The sequence below is a fragment of the Aureobasidium pullulans genome (assembly GCF_000721785.1).
Source record: "Aureobasidium pullulans EXF-150 unplaced genomic scaffold scaffold_8, whole genome shotgun sequence".
Lineage (NCBI taxonomy): Eukaryota > Fungi > Ascomycota > Dothideomycetes > Dothideales > Saccotheciaceae > Aureobasidium > Aureobasidium pullulans.
In genome coordinates, this window is record NW_021941028.1 from 360,451 (window position 1) to 385,118 (window position 24,668).

The 24,668-nt window shown below is 52.0% G+C and overlaps 6 protein-coding genes across 6 annotated transcripts; 2 read left to right on the forward strand and 4 right to left on the reverse strand.

The window, feature by feature from the left end:
* Positions 1-43: 43 nt before the first annotated feature.
* M438DRAFT_273048 (uncharacterized protein) lies at positions 44-3,019 on the reverse strand (the record flags this gene model as incomplete). The annotated part of the gene is made up of 3 exons (XM_029900601.1): positions 44-2,680; positions 2,739-2,920; positions 2,947-3,019. 3 exons carry the CDS (start codon positions 3,017-3,019, stop codon positions 44-46), a joined length of 2,892 nt encoding a protein of 963 aa, XP_029761042.1.
* A 1,015-nt stretch (positions 3,020-4,034) lies between these two features.
* On the reverse strand, positions 4,035-7,077 carry M438DRAFT_272312 (kinase-like protein; the record flags this gene model as incomplete). Its single annotated transcript, XM_029900554.1, has 3 exons — positions 4,035-4,183; positions 4,239-6,882; positions 6,940-7,077. 3 exons carry the CDS (start codon positions 7,075-7,077, stop codon positions 4,035-4,037), a joined length of 2,931 nt encoding a protein of 976 aa, XP_029761043.1.
* A 2,326-nt stretch (positions 7,078-9,403) lies between these two features.
* On the reverse strand, positions 9,404-11,043 carry M438DRAFT_345082 (uncharacterized protein). Its single transcript, XM_029905368.1, has one exon. It carries the CDS (start codon positions 10,936-10,938, stop codon positions 9,631-9,633), a length of 1,308 nt encoding a protein of 435 aa, XP_029761044.1. The 5' UTR covers positions 10,939-11,043; the 3' UTR covers positions 9,404-9,630.
* Positions 11,044-16,275: 5,232 nt separating this feature from the next.
* Positions 16,276-19,810, forward strand: M438DRAFT_334709 (uncharacterized protein; the record flags this gene model as incomplete). The annotated part of the gene is made up of 3 exons (XM_029903741.1): positions 16,276-16,333; positions 16,383-19,667; positions 19,725-19,810. The coding sequence occupies 3 exons, from the start codon at positions 16,276-16,278 to the stop codon at positions 19,808-19,810; spliced, it is 3,429 nt and encodes a 1,142-aa protein (XP_029761045.1).
* A 395-nt stretch (positions 19,811-20,205) lies between these two features.
* Positions 20,206-22,555, reverse strand: M438DRAFT_317779 (uncharacterized protein). The gene is made up of 4 exons (XM_029902761.1): positions 22,418-22,555; positions 21,951-22,344; positions 21,693-21,895; positions 20,206-21,640 (listed from the first exon to the last, which is right to left on the reverse strand). The coding sequence occupies exons 1-4, from the start codon at positions 22,469-22,471 to the stop codon at positions 20,549-20,551; spliced, it is 1,743 nt and encodes a 580-aa protein (XP_029761046.1). The 5' UTR covers positions 22,472-22,555; the 3' UTR covers positions 20,206-20,548.
* A 153-nt stretch (positions 22,556-22,708) lies between these two features.
* On the forward strand, positions 22,709-23,917 carry M438DRAFT_334711 (uncharacterized protein; the record flags this gene model as incomplete). Its single annotated transcript, XM_029903742.1, has 2 exons — positions 22,709-22,828; positions 22,883-23,917. 2 exons carry the CDS (start codon positions 22,709-22,711, stop codon positions 23,915-23,917), a joined length of 1,155 nt encoding a protein of 384 aa, XP_029761047.1.
* Positions 23,918-24,668: the final 751 nt, after the last annotated feature.

Here is a 24,668-nt window from a genome sequence, read left to right on the forward strand (position 1 = left end):
ATGTGCACGTTTCGGTTCGTTTCAAGTTTCTTGAAGATCATTCCTAATCATCATCCATCGGCTTGTCAACGAGTTCGACGCCGCGGTGAGCCAGTGCCTCTTCTTCTGCGCGCTCAGCGACATCAACAGGGCTGTCAACAAAGTCGGTGGAAGGTGCGGCAGCGGCACCAGACGATGAAGTGCCTACACTACCGACACTCTCTCGCTTGCCAATCAGACTGTGTCGCGACAGGCTACTTGCAGTGCCCTTACGAGCAACCCGTCCCATCGATCGGTTCAGAGAATTGCGCTTCTCAACCTCCACGGATTGGCGGCTGGCAGGGATAGCAGAGTTTGACTCGTGTGCAGCAGACTCAGCTTCGCTACCAGCGTCTTCTTCTTGCTGCTGCTCTTGAGCATGGGCGAGATAGTCAGGAGCTTCGGTCTGAGCACCAGGGGTCATAATCACAGAGTTTGTAGTGTCGCTACGTTGACGAGTCACCGGAGCTGCGAAATCCCCTGCAGCTGCCGAGTCGGAAGAGGATGGCAATGAGTCGGTTCTTCCGTTGCCTTTTGGTGGCGACTGCAGCAAGACGGGAGCGCGGGTTGGCGAGCTGGGCACCTCTAGACTGCCACGGTTCAGGTTACGCGCATCGGTGGGAGTGCTTGCCGCGGAAGGAGTTACAGGGAATCGTGTCTCTGCTGCACCTGTGCTGCGCTCTCTCTTGTGCATGGACCCAAGAGGGCCACCAAAGGTGGACTTGAAAGGACTGGATGCACGGCCACGGGTTTCAGCAGCAGCAATGATGGCTCTTTGGCGTTCTTCCATATGTTCACGACGCCTGCTCTCGTCGGTACTGATAGCGCGAGGCCTCGATGCGCCAGAGTTGGTATGCGTCAATGAAGATTGGCGTTTAAGCTCTCCAAAGATAGTATCCTTGTGAGCAAAAAGATCGCGCACGAGTCTGTAGTTGAACTTCTCGTTCAATGACAAGGTATTTCCTTGTTTGGGACGAAGAATGCAGGGAGCAAGCGTGGTCGAAAGAGCAGAAATGTATCCTTCTTCGGCCGATGTCAACTCAATCAAACGTGTAAAGTGTGTTGTGATGGCATCCAAAGTGGCAATATTGGCGAGTCTGAGTTGACCGAGCGTGCTCTGAATAACGGAGATACGGGCGCTCTCAGAGGTGTTTGGTGCGGTGCTCGTATAAATTGTCTTGATAATCTCATAGACATGTGCTGAGACCAGAGAATCGGGAAGCTCGAGCAGGTAGAGTTTCAAAACAGAGGCGACGATCGGTATCTCGTAGCGGTCCAGAGTATCCTGAGAAACTGTATCTTTGCCAGTGTTGAGAATGTTTCGCAGATGGTGAGTGGCAGCCAAAGGAACGTCGACAAGCCAAATGCTGCGACGAGCCTCGTCTCCTTCGAGTTCAGGATAGTGGTTATCCAGGAAAGTAAGCAATGTGGTGACAATGAGAGGGACGCGCTTCCTGTCAGCACGAGCGCGAGCTTCGATATCAATACCAAAGGTTTGCTCATCTACATTGTTGTAGTAGTTCTCGTAAATGGTAACCTTGGGCACGAACGGGCCAGTCCTGTAGTTCTCCAAGAGATAGCGCAAATCGCCCAGCGGTTGAACTGTTTCCTGGAAAAGCATCATGTTGTCGACGGTGCTTTGCAAGCTAGGAATGACGTTGCTGATGGCGCCAGAAAAGTCCAGGATTACACTCTTGATGGCCTTAAGACGATCGAGCTCGCAACGCTCCATGAACTTGAGGTGGTCGACCATAGCCTCCTCGAGGTTGCAACGAAGGGTATCGAGCTTTCTCACAGCTCCCTTGTAGCGTTCATCAGCCTCGCGAGCTTCTCTGCGCAACTTGGCCGCGGGAGTCTCTCCAGGGTGAGCATTGCTCAGAGGGTTCCACCCGGAGAAGAGTTCGCCGACGGCACCAACAGGTGAGTCTGGGATCGAGCTAACCGAGGAAACGGTGGCAGATCTGCCCATGCCTCGTCTTTCGGGGAGACCAGTGATCTGGAATACCTTGGGACGCCACTGGTAGTTCATACGACTGCTGTTTGCGAAAGTGCTTCCAACATTGCCAACCAGTCGCAAAAAGCCATGACCGACCATGTCCTGACCAATGCGCTCGGCATAACTGACGCTGGTGCCATTCATGTGCTTTTGGATGTAGTCGGTGATGTCGGCTCCTGTCGAGACGTTGTGATATGTGCCGAGGATTGGGACCTTGGCTTCGCCGAGCTTGATGGTCTCGAGCATGTGGTTGAGAATCTTCTTGACTTGTTCGGGAGTGTACGTAACATCACCAATGTCGATGGGTTCAGGTTCATCTTCTTCCTCGGGCTCCGAGAGCTTGACGACTGGGATTTGCGATGCGGGCTTGGGGCTTTGAGCAGCCTCGCTCTGAGGGTCTTGGAAGGCCAGCTTCTCTTCTTCGTCCAGATCCTCGACACGACGGCATTTGTTGTAGTACTGGCTGCGGTATGTACGAACGTGGTCGGCCTGGCGATCGTGGGCTTTGATACGGGCTTGTAGGTCGTCCTGAGAGTTCTGAACTCGGGCAGCGTGGGCGTCACACCAACGAGCGAAAGGGCTCACGACGAGCTCGCGAATGTTCGATGCTATCTTGCGGTGGTTTTTGGCCGCTTCACTCATCTCGGAGCGCATTCCTTCGAAGGCCTACGTCTGGTTAGCTGCTGCTGGGCCGGCGGTTCAAAACATAGCTCTCCAGACACACCTTCTTAACACTGGCGCCATCGTCTTTCTGGAAGCCTCCTTCAACCTTCATGGTAGCTGCATCGATGTCGCCCAGACGTTGACCATAGAGATCCTCAGCTTCAGCTCGCATGCGCGCAATCGTCAGGACCTGCTGGTTCTCTTGCACGCCCTGCTGGAGCTTGCCAAAGAGGACTCCCAAACCTGCCGCCGAGTTAGCGCGAGCAGACAAACAGGTTGAACGAGCATGCCTCCTGCATAACTCTGGTCCGACGACCAGAATGAATTTGCGAAACTCGTCATGGTAGACGTGTGTCGACCAGCTGCCAGTCAACTTGGACGAGACAGACAATCGTGCTGTAGAAATCAAGGGCCTTCCCCAGAAACGGTCGTGGTGGCAGCGATCACGGTGGATGTACAATGTTCAGCGAGTTGCACCGGCGAGGCGAAGGAAAGAACGGGGTAAGAGGCCTGCTGAAGAGAAGTGACAAGGCTGTCACGGAGCGAGTTTATTGTGTTGACGAGCAAGAGATTGGGCTCGGTTGAGGCTCGAGCGACGAAGAGTCCAAGTTGAAACACCGTATCATACCCTTGGCAGGCAGAACCCTGATCGTGCCTCCTTCTTCCAACGCGCCTGCAGCTCACCACCATTTTTAGCCATCTACCAACTTTATCCACCCTCCTTCACACCTTCTGCTTTGCATTCCGTTGATCGCTACGGAATCTGTCCCTTCCATCCACCGCAAGGTTGAGGGCACGAGCCAAACAGCTTGCGCCCGCAATTTGTATACGAGAAACCACGCATTGGCCGCGTACTTCAACTTCTCCGTGCACAGCAGCGACACAAGCTTCGCGAACAAGCATCATGTATTGTAACAAATTCGTGTTTAGGTCTTTTGCTAAAGTATGATAATCCGAGTGCCTTGTGCCGTTATAATCCAAAAGTCCTCCTCCTCCTATGCGAATCTGCCCATGAAACGAAGGAAGTGCCCATGCCATCTGTTGTGTGAGGCGCCCCGTCGTTATTAGATATTTGCTCCATGTGCTCCCGACCCGCGTCCCTTCCGCGTCACCATGAAAACCAGCACGATGAAAACGATACGTGGACTCCATGCCCGAGAGAAGCAACTCCATATTGCGCATTCACGAACCCGATATTCCTCTTGCGCCCTGTCCCAGATATATGTAAATCCTCAAAAACAAAAAAGAAAAAAAAGGAAAAAGAAAGTAAAGACACAAAATATACTCCCGTAATTCATAGCTTGCGTTCATAAAGCTTGTCTTGGGCAAGAGACTGAATGTTTATGCCCCGCCATGTTCATCTCGGTGGTGTACCCATTGCTGTGCCTGGTGATGAAGATGTTCTTGCCATAGGTCTGGATGTTGAAGGGGTAGGCTGCCTCGGCAACATTTGTTGCTTGAGCTTGCGACGAAGACCATCGAGTCTGCCTCGGGTACCTTCAATCACTATACGAAGAAAGTCAGTACACGACAAAGTTGAACAGTTTTTCCTACCACTTACACTTGAGAACTGCGTCACGATCTTCCGACTCCATGCCATTGATAACTGTGTTGCCTGCCTTGGTCTTGTTTCCGCTAGGCTTCGAAAGCAAAGGCTCATCGTCGTTCTCCAGGACAGCCTCCAATAGCATGACTGATGTGATATAGCTGAGCTCGCAGCCGCCAAAGTCAACTCCCACAAGCTCGTTGACAGCGGCAGCACGACTCATTTCAACAGCGCGGTCGAACATTAGTTTCTCTGCTGTGACGCCACTGGTTAATTGAATCTGGTCAACGGCAGCGCTCAAGGTGTTGCCAGAGCCAGATGACTGTAGCTGACCGTGATTGTCAGGATGTCCTGGGTGACCAGCTGGGAGCTGCTTCTGTGCCTCGATCAAACGACGTCCGACGACTTCTGACTTCTCAAGACTCTCGTTGAATCGATTGCGAGCCCATTGGACAACGTTGTTCATCTTTTTGCTCATCTCTGACGAGCTTTGTTTGGTCTCACCGAGTCTTGATGGAAGTGATCCAGGCGGGGTTTCGGCTCTGCGTTGGCGGTCCCACCAGTACTTGACAACGTTGATGGTCTTGACCAGGATGGCCAAAGCTTTGACGTATAGGACAAAGGCCTCTTCGGCCACTGCTACAATGGCAATTTGTGTAAGATCTTGATCATCAATGTCATCGCCGGTCTTGAGAGGTTGCTCCAAAGCACTGATCTGGCGAATCGCGGTTCTGTCCTCTGCAGATGGCGTCGCAGGAAGCAGCTGTCGATATTTCACCTCTGCGAAGCCGTACACCACATCACTTCGGGTTGCACCCTCTTCTACGAGCTGGAGCATACGTGTGTCTTCATCAAAGCTGCCTGGCGAGCTTCTTCCATCACTGATCATCAGAGGAAGAGGAGGTGCAGAAGATGTAGGGAAGCCGGCATATCCTTGAGGTGGCGAAATTCCTTGTGGGAAGGTCGGAGAGCCACCGCTGATAACTTGACGGATGCGTGTGTTGGCTGCATTCAAGACTCTCGATAGATAGTCTGTGGGTGCTGGAGCCTGGCGACGTTGATCGAAAGACGTACGACGACCGTGTAGAGCGCCAGGTTGCTTGGAAGATACCGCCTGCAACGCATTCGATACGACGTTAGAGCCAGGCACGCCTTGAGCTGTTGCACGTCGTATCAAACCACCGGTGTAGTTTTCGGACGGCCTGTTGCGATCGGCCAGCTCATCGGCGAAGGCATTCACCTCGACGGCCTTCTTTTCAACCATCACATACTCTTTCTCGAATGTCAGGTCATGAGCTGTGTTAGTATCGCGCGAATCTCGCGCAGGTCTGTCATGCATGGGCGATGCTTGGGGAGCCGAAGAACTGGGTGACGGAACGTAACGTGGGTTACTAGGCCTACCTTGGTTGAGAGGTGTCGCATGCTGTAGTTCTTGACGTGGGGGAGCCGTTGCGGTTGGAATCAAGGGCGGTCTCTTTTGTTCCACTGGAGTGGCGTAACGTTTCGTGTCCGCCGGGTTCGCTGAAGTAATGGCTGCCGTGGTTTGACAACGTTGAATTGGCATCTGGGGTCTCTTGATAGGCTCGACGCTTGGAGAGGTAGTCGCAGGTGGTGGTCTTCTGGTCACAGCTAGAGGGGAATCACGAACAGCTCTACCAGTGCCAGCAGCATCGATCTCTTGCTCGGGGCTGTTGATGGACTGTTGCTGCAGACGGAGACTCAATGCAGACATAGCAATGTCAGGCTCGGATGAATCAGCGACACGAGGTTTGTCATCGTCGACAAGGCCCGGGATGTCGCCAACTATCGTAGAGCTTCCAAAGAAACGATCAAAGCTGACGCGTTGGGTAGGCTGTCTCTTCAACAAAGATTTGATGGTATCTTTGAACTCCCGAGATACAAGTAAGCCCGCGGGAAACTGAATCACATCCTGGGCTTGGTCAATCTTGCGTAGTAGCTCAACATGGTTGGTCGCCTTGAAAGGGGGTCTTCCGGCGACCATCTCGTACGCCACAGTGCCTACAGACCACAGGTCTGCCTTGGCATCGTACTTCTGGTATGCCAAAATTTCCGGAGCCATATACAAGGGCGATCCACAAAGAGTCTCGGCCAGAGAAGTACTAGCAAGGTGACGGGCAAAGCCAAAGTCGGCAAGCTTCAGCATCGGCAAAGAAGCCAGGCCAACGGCGGGAATCAGAGAGTTCTCGCTTGCTGCCAAGGGCACATCCTCTGTTCTTTGTTGCTGCATGTACGTTGGAGGCGGATTAAGCAACAAGTTCTGCGGTTTGATGTCACGATGAATGAGGTTGTATTTGCGCAGGTACTGGAGAGCGCTTGCGATTTGCTTGAGGAAGTGGCGAGCCAGGACTTCGTTCAGTCCACCATTGGTCGCGTTTGGGTATCTGTCAAAGATGTCGTGTGTCTCTGGCAGACCAGCAATCCGGGCTCTACCCTTCATGAACGCAGCCAGATCCGACATTTGACAGTATTCCATGACAAGATGGATGTGCTGTGGGGTGTCAACACACTCAAACAAGGCAACAATGTGAGGGTGCTGCAGCTTTCTCAGGATGTTGATCTCGGAGTTGAGATTCTCCCTCAGCTTTCCGGTAAGCTTTCCTGTGACGACGGATTTGATGGCAGCGTACGACTTGCGCTTCTGTAACGAGGGTCAGTCAGAGTAAAAGTTCGAAGAAGCAAGACGTGTGTTGCATACCCTGTGTGAGGCGAGATAGACAGTAGCGAAGCTGCCCTTGCCAATCTCGTTCTTGCGAATGAAGTCTCCGACGGGAATCTCGACAACGGGAGCCGTCTCACGGCGACTATGGCCGGACGAGGTGCGATGTGTCGCCATGGTGAAGTGGCTCGGCAGGGCAGTGTTTGGACTGTGAGGCCTAGAGCACGGCGGCTAGCAATGCATTTGTGAATCCCGGGGCGTATAGTTCGAGGGGTCGCTGCGGGAGGGGAAGCGGTCTTCGATGGAGGGGCAAAGGCTGGCGAATGGGTGTCTCGGGGGGCGGTGTGTACTGGAGACTTGTGAAAGGAGCACTTCAACAGGAGTCGAGGAGCAGAGACGAGGTAGCCTGATAACAGAAGCGGAACAGGCAGAGACGAGGGCGATGGTTGGATGGGTCAGATGGCAGTCGAGTCAGTCGGCAGCGAAGCTTGTCTCGAACGGTGCCGAGTTGTGACCTCGCAAACGGGGCGCTCTGAGTCGACGCGGAGTGGACAGGCTGGGAAAGAATGGAAAGAAACAGCAAGCGGCGAGGCGACGGATGTAATAGTGGATATTCACAAGTTGGGTGCGAGTTGGGCGAGTTGTAGGGAAAGTAGGACGAGTTGCAGCTGGCAGACTTCTGACTGAAGCGCGAGCAAAGCACCTTGATCGACGCTGCGACCCGCTTTAGCACAAGATCACGACTTTGGTCACGACCGCAACACCTTGACTGTGCTGCTGATGATGCCTTTCACTCCTTTTTTGCTTTGTCCTTTATCCCCACCGTCTCCCTTCTGTCTGATGAACTACAAGTACTGAGTCACCGCTATCACAACGGGTTACGCGCGAATACTTGATGTTGTCACCAACTCGGCGCGCCGGAGCTTGGGGAGATAAGCTTGCTCATAGATAAGCCTGTGTCCATTTGCAAGTCTAGCCTCGACTTGCTTTTACGACGACGGCCACCACCATGGCATGAGTGTCCTGCTTGCGACTTTGCGTCGCCCATCTTTCCTGCCTTCATTCGTTCTGCTTTGGAGAGTTTATCGATTCACTGCGGACAACAGAAAACTCTCGTTCTTCCTTTGTTGTTCATCATACCTGGTGGTAGTCATGTGATGATGTCTCCTGTCTTTGTCTTCGCCGACGTCGCTGCTGCCTGACAGCAGGGCTAGAACCAGGCTAAGGGAACCATGGGATATTCATGTGACAGTTTCACATGTCGAGGAGCAATTTTCCCGAACTGGATACAATCGAGCTCTCTTTGAAGAAACAACGACGACTCTCGCAACCAAGATTTACATCGTTCACATGGCAAATTGTTGCTAACATGGAGCGTTGTCCGTCCAGGTTCCTTCGCGAGTTGGTATGGAAGACCGCTTGCTTTGCGAGGAATCTCCATGAAGGTTGTCATGAACCCATTTATTAAGAAGCTTGAATGGCACAGGAAGATCTTCGACAGAGAAGTAGAATGAGGCAGTGTTACCTTGCAGGACTACGCGACAAAGGTGGATTCTTCAAAACATCAGGAATTCCCGCTACCCTCGACTTCGATTCTCGTGCTATCTGTTCGGAGTGTGCTGTAACTCAGGATACCATTGCCTTACGTTTGGACATCTAGCAAATGACCCTGCAGCAGGCCAGCACTGGCATCCTGGCTCTAGTGGACATATGTGTCTCAGAAACAGAGTCAATATTGATGACTCCGGCTGGAAGCATCTTGGTGGCCAGAATCTTCATGCTGCCGGTGACAAGGAACTACCAGGTCGGATAACATTTACAGCTGCGGGCGAACAACCTTTCGTGTCGGACGAGCCAACGAGCGAAGACGTTGAAATCCAACAAGGACTGGAGAGAGTGGAGAGGTGTGCCGATGGTCTTGATAGAGCCAAAACCTCGAGGTTATGTGCCTGCGATGCTTGGAAGGCAAAGTCGATCGCCTAAAATCTTACCACCGTTCAACTTGTTTTCAAATCATCGTCAAGTTGGCCAACATACACTTGATTCCTGACAAGCCAGTTTGCAGTGGCTGATCCTGGCATGTTGAGGGTCAAGTGAACGCACATATGCTCATGGGCGTGAAAAGAGCCCATGGACATGTATGTGGCCGACATAGAGTGCGATAGGAAACCCCATTCAAACTTGGCCAGGGTCGTCCTCTTGGCTACACACAATCATCGTTTGTCACGGCAACTTTCTGTTGCAGTGACAAGCAAGGATAACCCCGTCAAAATACACGATGGGTTTGAATAAGACCACGTCACCCACGGAGACCACTATCTAACGCTCGCTTCGAATCTAGTTCGAGTTTCGAAAAGCATTGTGTATTGACACGGCTGTATGAATGACGATAGTCAGCACCCAAGAAGAATGAACGTTGTACGTTATACACAGCATCGTCTCGACTCATCACGGTAGCTCGTGTCTCGAAGCAGAAACAGAGTGAGGTGGTTGTTGAAGAGTAGGAATCATGCATGCTTCATTAATGCTATATAGGTCATATCATATGCAGGTCATCAAAACCAATGTCATCGAATCTGCCTCCGTCTCAAAACCAAAAAGAAACATCCCCAATAACGCCATAAAAATGCCCAAGCAGAACGAGCCAGCCGCAATGCGGCCGCTACGTATAAGCTCTCATGTATATCATCATGTATTGAGGTCAAAACCAAAACAAACACTCATCATTTATCATGGTCGAGAAGCAGCGCCATAATCCCGAGTCGCTGTGTGAGGAAGCAAAGTATCACGCTCACCGCCATCTTCGGATCTCCCAACTGGCTCGCCGAAACTGGGGACCCAACCACGCATCCAGCCACTGACTCTACGCCAGCGCCAATTTTCACGGCCAGACTCCTCAAGCACGACGACTTTCGAGTCTTCACTCTCGCCGTACATGAGGAATTGTACACCAACAGCTGCGTCCATGATTAGAACACCAGCAGCACCAAGCCAGAATGGCAAGGCACGCATCAGCCAGTCGTATCGTACATTGGGTGTGTTTTCGACCCAGCCGTGAAGGCCATGAGCGGGTGCGTCAGCCCAAAGATTCGGGTTCGTCAACATGCTACTGCTGTAGAACAGGTTTCCGAAAAAGGCGGCGATGAAGAGGTGAGCGCTGAGTCCTGCCGTTGATTTTCTGGCCCAGTTCTTGTAGAGTTGGGGTAGGCGGCTGCCGAGGTACAGAAGGGTTGACAGCCAGGAGAGAACAGTACCGGCGGCTTCCAGATCTGTAATCTTGTTGACGGGCTGATGGTGACCAGGATGGTGAATGGCAGACTTCAGTGGTGATGCTTGAGCGAGAGAGATCAAGCAGGCCAACATCAGGATAGTGCGGGGCGACGGTGAAGGAATCGAGGAAGAAGCCTGGACGCGGTTGATGGTACGCGGGCTCCTGGACGAGGCGTATTTCTCATTGACGTCTCCGAAGACGGGCATACGCCACATGGCTGCTTTGCCTTTGATATCCTTGGCCGAGCTCTTCCGTTCGGGGCTGTTGTCTCTCTCGAAAGTGCTCTCGCGGCTCATAGCGGGTACGCCCTCGATGACCATCTCTTGATCCCTGCCTGTGTGGTTGTCGCCATTCCTACTGGGCCATACTTGGCGGATTCTATAGCCATGTCGAAGACGCTCGTACCAGACCCACTGGGCAACGAGCATGAAATCCACGAGACAGTAATAGCCCGCTACTATCATTTGCCATGTTGCTTGCTTCGTGAAGATGGCCCCGAGTAAGTTGCTAACGTCTCCGGCACACCACTCCACCAGGAAAAAGATAGATAAGCCTGATGTGCTCTTGATAGTGTAGTTTTTGTATATTTGTGGCATTTGCGCAAACAGCCATGATACGATCGAGAGGACACCCAGTAGTGTTGAGATGAAGGCTAGTGGTGTCGGTACGCAGGTGTGGAACGTAGACGAGAATCGAGATAAGAAATCATTTGTCGGTGTGCAGTGAGGCGGTAGCTCCGGCTGGAAGGTGAGTACCTGCCATGACATGGTCGGAGGGGGGGATTCGACGCCGCGACGAAATATGTGTTAGGTAGCTAGGTGAATGGTCAAGTAATGGAGGATGTAGGAAAGAGAGTAGGTGTAAGATAGAAGAAGAGGGGTCACGAGAAGTTGTAAGATAGGTGATAGACGTGTGGGAGATGACTTGATACGAATCCATAACGAAACCACAAGATACGGATGATAGACGCTCACAAGACGGATCCGTTGGAGACCGACACATCAAAAACAACCAAAACGAACCCATAGCTCAACGCTACCTGCTGATAATGGGCAAAGACGGTCTCGATGCCCAGCAGAGGAGCGCATCACATGGCCAGACTTGCTGCTGTTGGCCGCGATAAGGCGTCCTGAAGATAGAGATAAGCGTCATTCGGCCTCATCATTCGTGCGCACATCTCCGCGTGTGGATATTCTGGTTGCTTCTTTTTCCTCAACCATAGCCATTTAACAGTGAAAGGTCTTGCCGTCGCTGTTGCTCATATAAAAGTGCATGTACAGTCAAATGTCGTCGGAACAGAGTAACGCAGGGTTCGTCTGGCGATTGACAAACTGCTTCGTCAAAGTGTTTTCTCCGCCCCCCGCGCTCTTCTCCCCGCGCGATGATCTTTGTGTACATTTTTAGACACCGCTCGAATCTCAAACTTGCCTCGGTCAAATTGCAGGAACGCCTTGACTGATCTGGTCGTATATTCCTGCTGCTTCCATCACTGTCATAACGCATACGATATGTCCAGCACAGGCAGGTATGCCGTGGGCGGTTCACAGTATGCGGAAAGGTTTCCGTGGTAGCAGTAGGAGTGGATCAAGTGCTTGATGCCACCCAAAGACCAGCCGCTCGTGCGTGGACTCTGTTGCCTCTGACTTAAGAGGCTCAGAAACATATCACATGGATGGCGGATTTTCTATGCATACCACGAGACTCTCGTCCATTCTGCGTCACCGTAACCGGCTAATCTCAGTCACGAAGCGAGCTACGGAGTGACCAGAATACTGACGGTCATGAAGCCCTGACCGATTCCGGCAAGCGTTCCGTATTATTGCTATCCTGGACAAACCAGCAGCTCCGTTGTCTTTCGTGGATGGTCGATCTTCCTGAGTGCTGCGCCATGCTGCCGTGTCCGCGGAGAGCACGGAAATTTGCAGCGCTGCGTAGATGCTATTAATGCTGCTTCTGTTTTTTTTTTTTTGAGATTTGGCGTGGGACACAATTGGTCTCATGGAAGACAGGCCAGGAAAACGGTAGTCGGCTCTACTGCTCATGATCATGGTAAATTATATGTGATTGCACCTCGCTGAAACTCCAATGAAAGCTGCTGTAGCTCAGTGGTAGAGCGTGGGATTGCAGTCTCTGCAATTATCCTAAGGTCCGTTGTTCGACCCAGCGTAGCAGCTTCCTTTTTGCTCTTCACGTGGTGTTCAATCCGTCAGTGCTCGGCATCGTCCCTTTTGCAAGAACGACGATTTTACATCGTGAGATTCGATGAAGCTTCTGAAGTGTCGCTCTGTCGATCGAAGAAGAAATCACGTTCGTCCGGTCTTCTGAATCGATCCGGATGACTTTGTGAACGCTTGAGGGATTCTCCGAAATCCCAATGTCTCGCTCCCCGGCAGACCTTCTTGAAATTTCTTACACGCGTGCAACGAGCGCCTCACAAAATTACACGACAGAATGGCCGTCGGCGCATCCAATTACTGCAAGTAGTGCTGACCGAGGCAGGTCGCACACCCAGTAATGGGAAGGCTCGCCTCTGGTACGCGAGAGGCGCCTGCAGCTATTCGACTCAAAGACCGACCTACCGATAACCGCGGGCCTCTTTGCGAGAGTGCTACTTCGCTGGGGCTGGGAGCAATTGGCTGGCACTTCTTTCGGAACCAAATTCGTAGCCATGTCGGTCATACTGTGGGACCAGATGTTGCCTGAGGTCGTATATTTCGCGCGTGCAGGCAGAGACCGGTCGCTTGGGGGGCTTGGACAACAGCATGCACTTGGCTGGAACCTCGATTAATAGTTCCCGATACGATTTTGCGAGCGTATAACTCCACCACGCTGCCTCACGATTTAGGGGACGCCAGCAGTTTTACGCCCTGCAGGTGCGAAACTGGCATTCTCAACCGCTTGTACTCAAGATCATGCGCCAAGGTTGTCGTCGGATGATGGAATCCGAGTCGGGCGTACGATGTTGCGAGCACCAAGGTGTATGCTCATTGCTGAGAGATCATGTCAGGCTACCTTCTTGGGGGTCGACTGTGCCTGGTGGCAGCATGGGTCGCCCTTGCGATATTTCTCAACGCAACATTTCAAACAATATGTGCATGGTCGGGCCTGAAATAGGAAAGCCGATGAAGGTGTAGAAGACGATGCTTTGCAGAGCTAGTGGGGCGGTGATCTGCCAGCCTGTCCACTTGTCGCACAACGCGAAGTGGGATGCATTGCAGTAGTGAAGCAGCTGGTTTCGTGCGTTATTTCCTGGGGGTCCTGATCATGCACATGGTATTGAGCCAGCCATTTGCTGACCGTGCAACAATTTGTCTCCTCAATATATCTGGACAATTGCGATTGGACCACGGAGAGAATAGAGCAAGAATGACAACCCCCAAAACTGTATTGAGAACCTAGGAGCCATTTTTGCCGAGTCAATGTAAGAGTGGATCTCGATTCCGTGCGAAGGTAATGCGATGTAGAACACCCTGAGCCGCTCACACTCCCAAGCGTATGAGCAGTATGGAGTTAATTAGATGCACGTTCGCTAAGCCGAATATGTCTTCGTCTTTCACGTATCCGTCAAATCACCTTCTATCATGTCTGATATCCTGAGCATAATGCAGGGACAGCGGCCTCGCGGAATATAGAAGAAGAGCTCGCGCAGGTCCCAACTATAAAACATCAATATAGATGGCAATAGCACTTGGCTATTACAAGGATAGTTTTTGGAAACGAACGCACGAAAGTGAGGAATAGCGATGTACATGACCCACGAGCCGTGCGAGAGTTTGTTAGCCGCGAACCGCATCGTTCTCATGCTGCACTCGCAGGTGTCAGAATTGCTCGGAGGACTCGAGATCAAGCAGGCGTTCAGCCACCTCCACACAGATCGGATCAACAGCATGCTAGAAACATTGGCAACAGATCTGTGCAATGACAATTCGATGGGCCAATGACATGCGTTCTCCTAACCCAGGCTTATGCATTCAAGGGCAGGGCCTACTGGCAGCTAGAAAACAGAGTAAACAAGGAAGGTGTTGCCTTGGGATGACGAGGCACACGGAGCATCGCGTGGCTAGATAGTGCTCGCTCCTTGCCCATTCAATGCAAGTGTAAACGCATGAATCGTGCAAACCGTGCGCGTGACATTGCGCCCCCAGACGGCCCCATATTCTCCATGTTTTGGCGCTGAATTGGCTCCGCTTAGCTTGCTGACATCCCCCTTGAAGACTCACACATGGCTACTCATGATGTATTTGAGGCTGAGCTGAGAGCCGATCTTCAACGAAGACTGACAGAAGCGCCTGAACCATGGTTTAACGAAAAACACAAAGTCTTGTCATCAGGTTAAGAGACATAGGTCCGGAAGCTGCCGAGCGGCATCCCGCAATTGGTATGTATTCGGTTACGTCTCCGTGGTTGGATGACGTTTCAAGAACTCGCGCTTGCTACTAGTCGTGGCTTGGGATCACCTGCGTTTGTGTAAGAGACAGGCCGTGAACTTGGCGCAAGTTATGGAGCTCGCCTTGACCTGGTTCGAGCGGCCTATTGGGAAGCGTGGAGGTTCGTACACGTTGTCCAGTTGTACCTCAGTACACGGGCACAGATCGCCCACAGCATGGCCTCAGACAAATCCCGATAAACATACAGAATGTCTCCAAGTATTTTGCACCTGCATAAGGACCCTTCAGGGTTTTGCTGGCCTCGGCCAGAATGGTAACGGCTGAATCGAATGGTCTGGGGATTCCCCTTGACCACGTATTTATGCTTTGGTAAGCAACTCGGGCAGCCCGAATGCGAGCCTGGCGTCGAGGTAGGAGATAGAGTAGAGGTGATACAAGGGGTCTAGTATTTTAGTCTGCGAGCCATATAACGTGGTAAAGCGGTCAGCTGCTCCGGGCATTGAGCACAAAAGGGCTGGTTCACGGTGGCTCCTACAGCATCATCGTCAGCACTCACTAGCATCACCATGATCCAAATGTCGTTGACAGTGAGCCGGATCGGCGTGATGAGAGTCGGACCGTGCCTCTGATGTACTGGAAATCAATGGGCATGCAGGATTCGGTTATGCGGAATTTGCAAGTAGGAGCAGCGGTTTGCGAACGAGAGTGATAATCAAGATGCAGGCCCCGCGGGAAAACAGAGGAGAGAATTACGGCAACATTGAGGTCGTCGAACGCCAGGCTCCGCCAGCGGATCTGTTCGTGCGCACTAGACCGGTATGAGGTTAGGAAGTATTAGGACGGACAGGGATGGCGGTTCGCACGGCGGCACAAGTCGCCAAGACGTCCAAGCGCTTGCACATCATGCTACGCCGCTGAGCTCGTTGGCTACTTACTGTACATGGCTGCTGCTGCTACTGCTGTCAGTTGTCGTCAGGGCTCCTGTTCTACCGTGAGCAATTGCCAGACAGCTTCGTCCGTCATATGTGCAGTGATTCCTGTGGCTCAAGACATTGCAAGGACCGAGCGCATTGTCCAATATTACCGGCGACCTCCTTGTCTTTCCCCAAACTTGCCGACCCCAGGTCTTGCGCAACGCCCGCCGCATCCCGTCGCGCTTTCCCCAATTTACTGCTCGTTCGAGGAGCATCCCACCTTAACCGCACCTTCTCTTCCTGTTGCCCACCACCAACCTCGCAATTTCCTCCAGTGAGTTTTGCATTGACCCGGACCATCTAGGCCAATCTCTGCTGCTCCCAGGCAGAAGCCAACGAGGATCTATTCCGACCTCTGGAAGGTCCCTGAGCAAGGCGTTCCCCCGTTACGCCGGTCGAACTCTACCAGCGTCAGGCTCGAATCTACCAATCTATTCTTCCTACGTCCGGATCCGCTGTCCTTCCAAAGTCCCGGCACGCCCCACGCTTGAATTCCAAACATAGGCCTCCTTCTTCCTGCCTGCCAGCTTCTGCTCGCAATCCGATCAAGTATTACCTATTGAACCACGCTCCTTGCCGGACACACCGGACCCCCACACCGCTTTCATTACCTGTCGCTTGTTTCCTCTTTCTATTGCGCGTTTCCAGTACCGCCCTCTTCCGGACCTGCGTCCTTCGTCCAAGAAAGCACATCCGGAACTTCATCGACAACAGCTACTCAATGCTCAACGACATATCGACAATGAATCAATCGCCCGAGGGAATCTCCCCAACAGGCGTCGACCCTGCTGTCGCTGATGGTATGACCGTCTGCCGTACTCCGATCCATATTAGCTAACATGAGGGTAGCTTCGAATCAGCCCGCCAAAGCACAGGCTAAATTCCCTCCCCCGAAGACGGACAAACCTCGACCACACGTCTGTGGAACCTGCGGCAGATCGTTTGCCCGACTGGAGCATCTCAAGAGACATGAGCGTTCGCACACAAAAGAGAAACCCTTCGAATGCCAGGAATGCAAGAGATGTTTCGCCCGTCGAGACTTGCTCCTGCGCCATCAGCAAAAGCTACATTTCACCAACAACCCATCCAGCCGGCCGAAGAACAACAGACGCGAGAGCACAAGTGGACCTGTCAATGGTGGCCGTGTAAGAAAAGGCTCAATAGCCACCACCACTGCCACTGGCGCTGCAGGAGGAAGACCTAGAGCAAACACACTTGGTCATCTGGACCTGGGATCCCTAGGACTGATGGGAGTTGTGTCTCCTGTTGACGCACAAAGGCCGACCCATGCTAGCATGGCCCATCACCGGATGAGCATGAGCAATACCCAGCAGCGCCCAACAAACCTGGACCTCAATGGCATCAATAGCATGACGCACTCTGGTATGAGTCAGCACGATGGCTTCGACCTGTCTCGCGTAGACACTCATACTTCTCACATAGACTTTGGTGAGCCTTTGACACATGTCCATACGGCGCCCGCATACACAGGCATGCAGCCCTCCGAGTTGGAACAGCTCTTCACTCCAGGAGGAAACACTGTAAACCCTGCTCAGTTGCATTTCGCAGCCTCGGCAGCGCCGCAATCTGTGCACCTTCAAAACTTCCACATGAACCAATTTGATCTATTCGGTCAAGGTGACGACTTTGCATGGATGCGAGAATGGGAGCCGCAACTCCAGGCACATGCCAACAACGAGGTCATTGATCAGTCTTCTCCTTCCCAATTCAGCACTGCCAGCCAGAGTGGTTATTCCGAGACTGTGACAGACGGACCCTTCCACATCAATGTCTCCCAGGCCGGTTGGAATCCCAATGATATGCAGGCTCTGATGACCCCCGGAGCTTTGAATTTGGATATCCTCGGCACTGGATTGCCATCAATTGATCCTCCAATGAACACAATCTCGCCGCAAAACCTACATGACCCTTCTTCCACTACCGATAGCAAGATGGATACCCTCATGATGCACTCTGGCGTGCACGACTCTCTAAGTGGTATGCATTTCAACCAATTTCAGCAATCGTCTCTTCCCAACTTTGATTCGGACAGCCCTAGCATCTCCTCGTCATCCGTACCAGACAGCGCGAGACAAAGCTCTGTAACCTCCATCTCCACAGATTCCATCACAGACGCCACTCGCCAGGCCTTGCTCATCAGCCTTTCGCAACAATCTGCCTTCAGTCACAGAAAGTTCTCCCAGCCTTCCATCAGCTCGCCCCTGTCGCCTAGACCACAAGGACCGAATCTCCCTCCAACTGCTGATCTGCAACGTTACATCAATGCATACATTCAGTACTTCCACCCTCATCTGCCATTCCTCCACATACCTACACTATCCTTTGACTCGCCCGAATACATGACCAATTTGCGGAGCGCAGGAGCGCAGGCTTCGGCTAACCACAGCGGTGTTGTCGGTGGTGGAGGCTGTCTGATCCTGGCCATGGCTGCCATCGGTGCTCTTTACGAGTACGACCATCTAGCCTCAAAGGAACTATTTGACTCCGCAAAGAAGATGATCCAGCTCTATCTCGAAGAGCGTCGCAAGGCCGACATGTCCGCGGCTGTCAATGGAGGGCAATACTTCAACACTGAAAACTCCTCCCACAACACACCGCTGTGGCTGGTCCAAGCAATGTTGCTGAATGTCATCTATGGCCACTACTGTGGTGACAAGACTGCGGCGGATATCGCGAGCAACCACTGTGCAGCACTGGTCAGCCTTGCTCGTGCCGCAGAACTGGCACAGCCGTCCACGGACCAAGAACACTCCAGCGACATCAAAGAGGAAAAGCAAGACGTTCACATGGATGACGGCTCTTCCCCATTCCAAGGTCACACTAATGTCCACATGAATTGGCTGAAGTGGAAGGAGGCAGAAGAGCGTAAGCGAACTCTCTTCGCTATCTTCATTCTTTCCAGTTTGCTTGTCATCGCATACAACCAGACACCTGCAATCACGAACTCAGAAATACTCCTTTCACTACCTTGTGACGAGGAGCTGTGGACGGCAGACAGCGCTAGAGAATGGGCGTCCAGAGGAGGTGCCCAGGCCGCTGAGGCCAGTGCTACGCCATTTGCCGCAGCATTGAGCAACCTTTTGACGGCTAATCAGAGACAACAAAGCATGTATGGCTACAACAGATATAGCCCTAATGGTGACTCTCACGGAGCTAGCAATCAACTGCGACCAAGCACTTTCGGATGTCTAGTTTTGATCAATGCTCTTCACAACTATATTTGGGAGACACGAAGCAGACACATCGGACGCCAGTGGACAGCCCAGGAGACCGAATCCATGGTCGCGCATATTGAGCCAGCCTTGAACGCCTGGCAAGCCGCGTGGAAAGCCAACGACCGTCACAAGCTGCAGCGACCAAACCCCTTCGGCTTGGGCCCTCTTGCAGCTGATAGCATTCCTTTGTTGGATCTGGCATTTGTGAGACTTTTTGTCAATCTTGGAAGATCAAAAGAGGCATTCTGGCAACGCGACTTCGAAGCTATGTCGGAGGAATTGGCCTGTGGGATCGACATCGCGCAAACTGGTTCTCCTGATCACTCATCCAATGGCTCATCTGGAGACTCCCCCGATTTCATGCAAAGCGCATATGGTCAGGGACAAACACAGTCCTCGGGACACAGCTCGAAGCGTGAACGTCACTTGCGAAAGGCAGCCTTCTATGCAGCCGACTCACTTGTAATCTCGTCAAAGTGCAACCTGACGTTTGCGGACTCTTCGGCACATGAACTTCCAATTCAGTCAGCCATCTGCTTCCTTGACTGCGCCCAAGTTTTGGCAGAATGGGAAACCACTGTCCAGGAGCGTATTGGTCGATACGTGGGCGTACTGGGCCAAGTCGATGTTGACTATGGTCAGGTGCCCGCTGTGATGTTGCTCGACACAGAGGACGTTGAGCTACTAAACAAGATGGAGAGCATCTGCACTGTCATGGAGGAGAAGATGGCCTTGCAAGCCAAGATGTTGGCCCACGAGATGGACTCGTTGGACCCTAATGGAACTATGGGTCTTCCTTCACCGCTTGAGAGGCTCAACGGACTATCCAAATGTGGGCTTGGCAGCAGGATTTTGCGCATGACTGCGCAGATGCTTGAGAAGGCAGCTGTATGGCCAGGTAAGCAGCCAAAACAGCCCTTTGACGTGTCAGGACGACAACTAACAGATTTACTAGTCACCCACGTTATGGCCAGCGCTCTCGAGACACAGGCATTGCACGCCGATCAACGCGCCGAGAATTCCATCAACAACCTGTCATAGCCTACTCACACAACCAATTCAAAACACTGACGATCGACCTGTTTATGTGCTTGTATCAAGTCAACTTTTTCCGGAGGAATTTACGAACCAGACCCACGAAGCGACGACATCATCTTCTATTCAATCGCTCAACATCATCATCATTTTGGGAACAACAACTGTAATCAAACAGGGATCAGTCTGTGTAAAGGAAACCCGGCGTTTTTTCAGGAAGATCAAAAAAAGAACACGAGAGAGAGAGGAAGCTTTGTGAATATTCATTGTTATTGTGTTTAACCTTTGCTTGGAAGGAGTGGTTCGAAGACGAAGAAAGACAAGAAAAAGGGAAGCATCTTGAAAAAAAGAGTTTGACACATCACACACTCGCTTGCATTGGGATGGGAGATGACGGAAAAAAGGCGAAGGTTATGGATGTCTGAATCTTTTTCTATCTTTTATCCATGGTATCTGAAATACTTTCTCATACTGCAAATCGTTCTTGTCGACTACTCACACTCTGTAAATGATGCCCAATTCAATTGCCGCGCTGTTGATGACTCTGTGATGACCGCTACCAGGTCAACATCACTCTGAAATAGTCGTTACCATGATACAAAATCTGACTTGTTAACAATGCATCACTGCCTCCGCTCGGGACCAAAGTCTTCAAAATACATCCATGTAACATAGGGAAAACCAAGTCAAGACATCGCGCTATGCTCATCAAGGTCAATGCTTATGCTTCATGTATGCTATCTCTCATCCCTGTCTCATCCTCATCAATCCCCTGACACCACCAGCTTTTCTCGCCGGCAACTCTTCATCACCAGCCGTAGCGCAATAGAAAACATACAGCAGATTCGGCAACGTTTGTCTGATGTCCAACACCCTGACCCCGAAATGCGTACTCAGCAAAATCTCGATGTTCTTATTCAGCAAGAAGACGCCATATTCGAAGCGGAAACGCACAGCGCCTTTCGAGAAGAGCGGAAAGGTCCGAGCGGCCAATTCATTTTCGGCAGTGGAGAGGGACTTCGAGGGGGTGGTAGAGGTGAGGATGGAGATGGGGTCGATGATTGTGGATGTACTGCTGCGTGGGCGGCAGGGGTATGGGAGGACGGCTCCTAGGTATAGGGAGAGGAGCTGGATTACGTGGCCGACGTGACCTAGAGCTGCGGCTAGAGACTCGGGAGTTGCGGCATCCAGAGCTTCTGAATTAGGCAGATGCACGCCGCGGATTGTAAAGGCGAGACTTTGGTCTGGTAGAGGTGTTATGGGGTAGATTTTGGAGAGGTCATTGGTTACGCGGCGGCGTTGTTGGGTGATGGATGCCTTCACGGTGTTGTGTCGGGAGGTAAGATCTGAATGTGCTGGCTCCTCCTCCTCGACTTGCATCAAGACTTCCTTTCGTAAGGTCGAGTCACGGGTGAGCAGGTCTCTCCGGCTTTGAAGAGCCTTGCGTTTCTGGTCGCGTTTCTGTTGCAGGACTTTGAGCTGCTTCTTTACAGTCACAGTAGCGAAGTCAATGGTCTTCAGGAAGTCGGTGGTTTCTGCGAGCTGTGTCTTTTCGCTCAAGGATGTCTGGTTCTCCTGTAAAGTTCGTTCCAGCTCTGAGGCAAGCTGTTTCCGCAAGGCCAAAGCGTCTTGAACGCTGTCATCAAGCTTTGAAAGACGCAGAAGAGCGTCAAACGAAGAGGTTGTTAACGTCCGAGAGCTGGTCGTCTTTGCAGGCCCATCACGGAAAGGATCCACAGGTTCATCGACTCGAGCATCAGTGAATGCAGTGTAGAAGCCATCGGTCAGATGAAACACGACGCAGTTTGGTGGGAACGGATGATGGAAGCTCGATAGCTGTGGCAAGACGATTAGCGGAAGTGTCTAAGACGCTGGAGAGGAAACTTACGCTTTTGCCAATGAATTGCAGTGAGCGCATGCTTAATGTCATGTCTATCAATAGAGAATAGTTTGACATGGCCTCACTCTTGGCCCAGAACTTGAGAGTCAACTCGTCAAGTCTCATAAGCTGAGGGTCATGAGAGTCAAAATGGATGTTCCTAAAGTTCGGGTTCATGACCTTTTCAGCCACCTCGCTGACATAGATGGGATCTGCTCGCGTGTCAATTGGAGCATACGAAGAGTATGGACGGCAGCACTGACCGACCTTGTTGATTCGGGATGTGTATAGAGTAAAACAAATCGGCCATTCGCTGGGCGGAGACATCTTGAAGACGTCTCTGTCGTTGTTGCGACGTCGAAGCGGCCCATTCTAACGTGCTTCTTCTACGTAACTTGGCGAACGAAGGGCGTGGAGGGGTGCGTGGCTTGGTCGGGCTGGGTGACAGGGAGATGTTGGTCTCATGGATGGGTCTCAAGTCATCGGAGGATTTTGAATGGTTCATGTTATGGGCATCGCGCAAGGCAAGCATCTTAGCTGGGGACTTCTTGGTGGCAGGAAGACCTTCATCGTCAATTGTGCCTCGACGAGGACGATTGGATTCATGGGATAGAGCGAGATTGCGGAGAGTTATAGCCTGCAGATGGCGGATCTTTCTGTTCTGTGTTTACAAGAGTCAGAAGCTGGGAAGGTACGTGTTGCAGCAGGTAGCAGGTGCGGGGGTGTAGGCATACACTTGGAATGAGCCACGGTCGCTCCCTACGAGCATTGTGGTCGGCATCTGGCATTGTATAATCTCAACTCGGCGCACTACACATTACACGATCCCATTGAGAAAGATACATGCAATTGGTATGCTTCATAGGACGTTTCGACATGTGATGATGATGGACAGCTGCAGCGGGAAGCGGAGAAGGAGCATCGAAGCGTCGGAATCGCTGCCAAGGCCGGGGGACGATTTCGCATCTCGAATTCATGAAAGCGACCAGCGCCGACATTTTGTTGCCCGTCCATCGCATATCACAATGTCTTCGTCAAAGTCGGAGCGACTGGCCAAGCGGATAGCCGACCACGGTCGCCATCTCTTTGTATACCACCAAATATGGACCAACCAGGTCATTTACTCATTGGAGCGCTCCATGAACGTGCGTTTCTGTTCTCTCTCGATCTCCATACCACCAACATCTAACAATGCTCAGAATAACCAAGTCCTCAAGCAACTTACCTTTGCTGGAAAGAAGACTCTCCCATCAGCTCTGCGCAAGGATATGTGGCGCCCACTGCTTACAGCTACCTTCCCCTCGCCATCCCAAGGTCTGGCCGCCTTCCGTAAACTGCGCGAGCTCCGTATGCTGCACGAACACAACTGGGAACACCCGGACCCGGAAGCCCGCAAGATGCCCGAAAAGAAGCAACGTGGACACCTCATTATGGATCAAAAGGCCAATTCCATTGCTGATCTGGCCTGGGTTTTGCGCCACCAAGACCAGCTGGGCTTGAAGAAGCAACAGCAACATCAGGATGATCAGAATCGCATTCGCGAGGAGCTGTTGGCTTTGGCAAAAGAGGCCGAGGAGGGTGGTGTACCCTTGCTCGAGCAGTCGCTCAAGGACCAGGAGGCCGCCGTGGAGAAGATGAAGAAGGAGCAGCAGCAAGGAGGTGAAGATGCCCCGTCGCGCAAGCAGATCGGTGAGGGCTTGTTGGCCCTCAAGGCAATGCGCCTCAGATACCAGAAGATGCTTGCCGCCCACGAAGCCATCAACCTTGCAAAGACCAGCGCTCTCAAACAATCCGAAGCCCAAGAAGCTCGTGGTACCGCCTCGCCCGATTCAGTTGATCTGACCATTGAGCCCCCGGAGATCTTCTACCACCCGCCTATTGGCAAACCCCAGCACAAGAAGCGCAGCTCTGGACAACAGGTACCGTTATACACAGCCGACGGTGTCACCATCCGATGGACCAACCCTTTGGACGCCGAGTTCGCTGCAGAGTGGCCCGCTGCCGTCAAGCACGACTTTGCCGGTCTCACTCGTCACACCGCCGCCCCCGTCGACGAGGAGCCCGTTTTCTACGCCCAAGACTTGACCATGCGCAACACCAGCTACAAGTACCAGGCACTGCGCGACGCCCGTGCTGCCCGCTCCGAGGCAACCGAGGAGCAATACGAAGAGGAGATTGATGATGCCGAGTACGAGCGTTTGACTGGCAAGTCTGCTGCCGAGCTTCGCGCGTAAACTCCTCTGTCTCTCAACCTTACATTTCTCTTTCCGACTTTCCAAGCTCTCTCTTCTTGTGTGGTCAAGAGACCACCAATCTGTATATCTATACCTAGACCCCCAACTTGGATGTTGTATGTACACTACTAGCATTATGGCGGGCGCCATGGCGTTTGTTTTCCATCTTACTGCTATGAACGAAATCACAAAAAGTTCTCAAAAACCCTTCTCATGCCCCTTTGATAGCCACGCCATTGTGCTGTTCGATACAGAAGTGATATCACGCAACTACATTCAGCATCCTCGTACAGGACAGTGAGAGGTGCACATCTGGCACAACATCTGTTCATGCTGTGCTGGATGGAATATGGCCTCGCACCTGACTCAATGTCACATAAAAATCTACAAAAAAAAAAAAACTCTGGGTTGAAAGTTCAGACAACAGGGCTTGATGTCAGGGTAAACAGTCAACACTCCCATGGAAACTAGCAACGTGCTGTTCAAGAAAGGGGCCACGAAGCAAAACAAAGACCAACCCGGAGCCATAAACTGATGAACTGAAAACAGCAGAACATACAAAGCTAGGAACGGACGATCAGATCAACCAAGAAGACTGGCCCAACTCAATGAGAAAAGAACATATCCATAGGAGCTTCAGAATAGCAAAAAAGGGAAGCAGATTACCGGGAGAATTTGTTAGTTACAATCATTATAGCATATCGTCACTCTCGACTCTTTGGTTTGCAGAGAAATTGAGACAATAGAATTG

Bases quoted from the DNA above. Each gene is read 5' to 3' on its own strand.
- M438DRAFT_345082 (XM_029905368.1), bottom strand. From the start codon at position 10,938: ATGTCATGGCAGGTACTCACCTTCCAGCCGGAGCTACCGCCTCACTGC.
- M438DRAFT_317779 (XM_029902761.1), bottom strand. From the start codon at position 22,471: ATGCCAGATGCCGACCACAATGCTCGTAGGGAGCGACCGTGGCTCATT. The intron at 22,345-22,417 runs GTATGCCTACAC...TTGTAAACACAG, and splicing joins GACCGTGGCTCATTCCAAGT to AACAGAAAGATCCGCCATCT. The intron at 21,896-21,950 runs GTCGGTCAGTGC...ACACGCGAGCAG, and splicing joins ACACATCCCGAATCAACAAG to ATCCCATCTATGTCAGCGAG.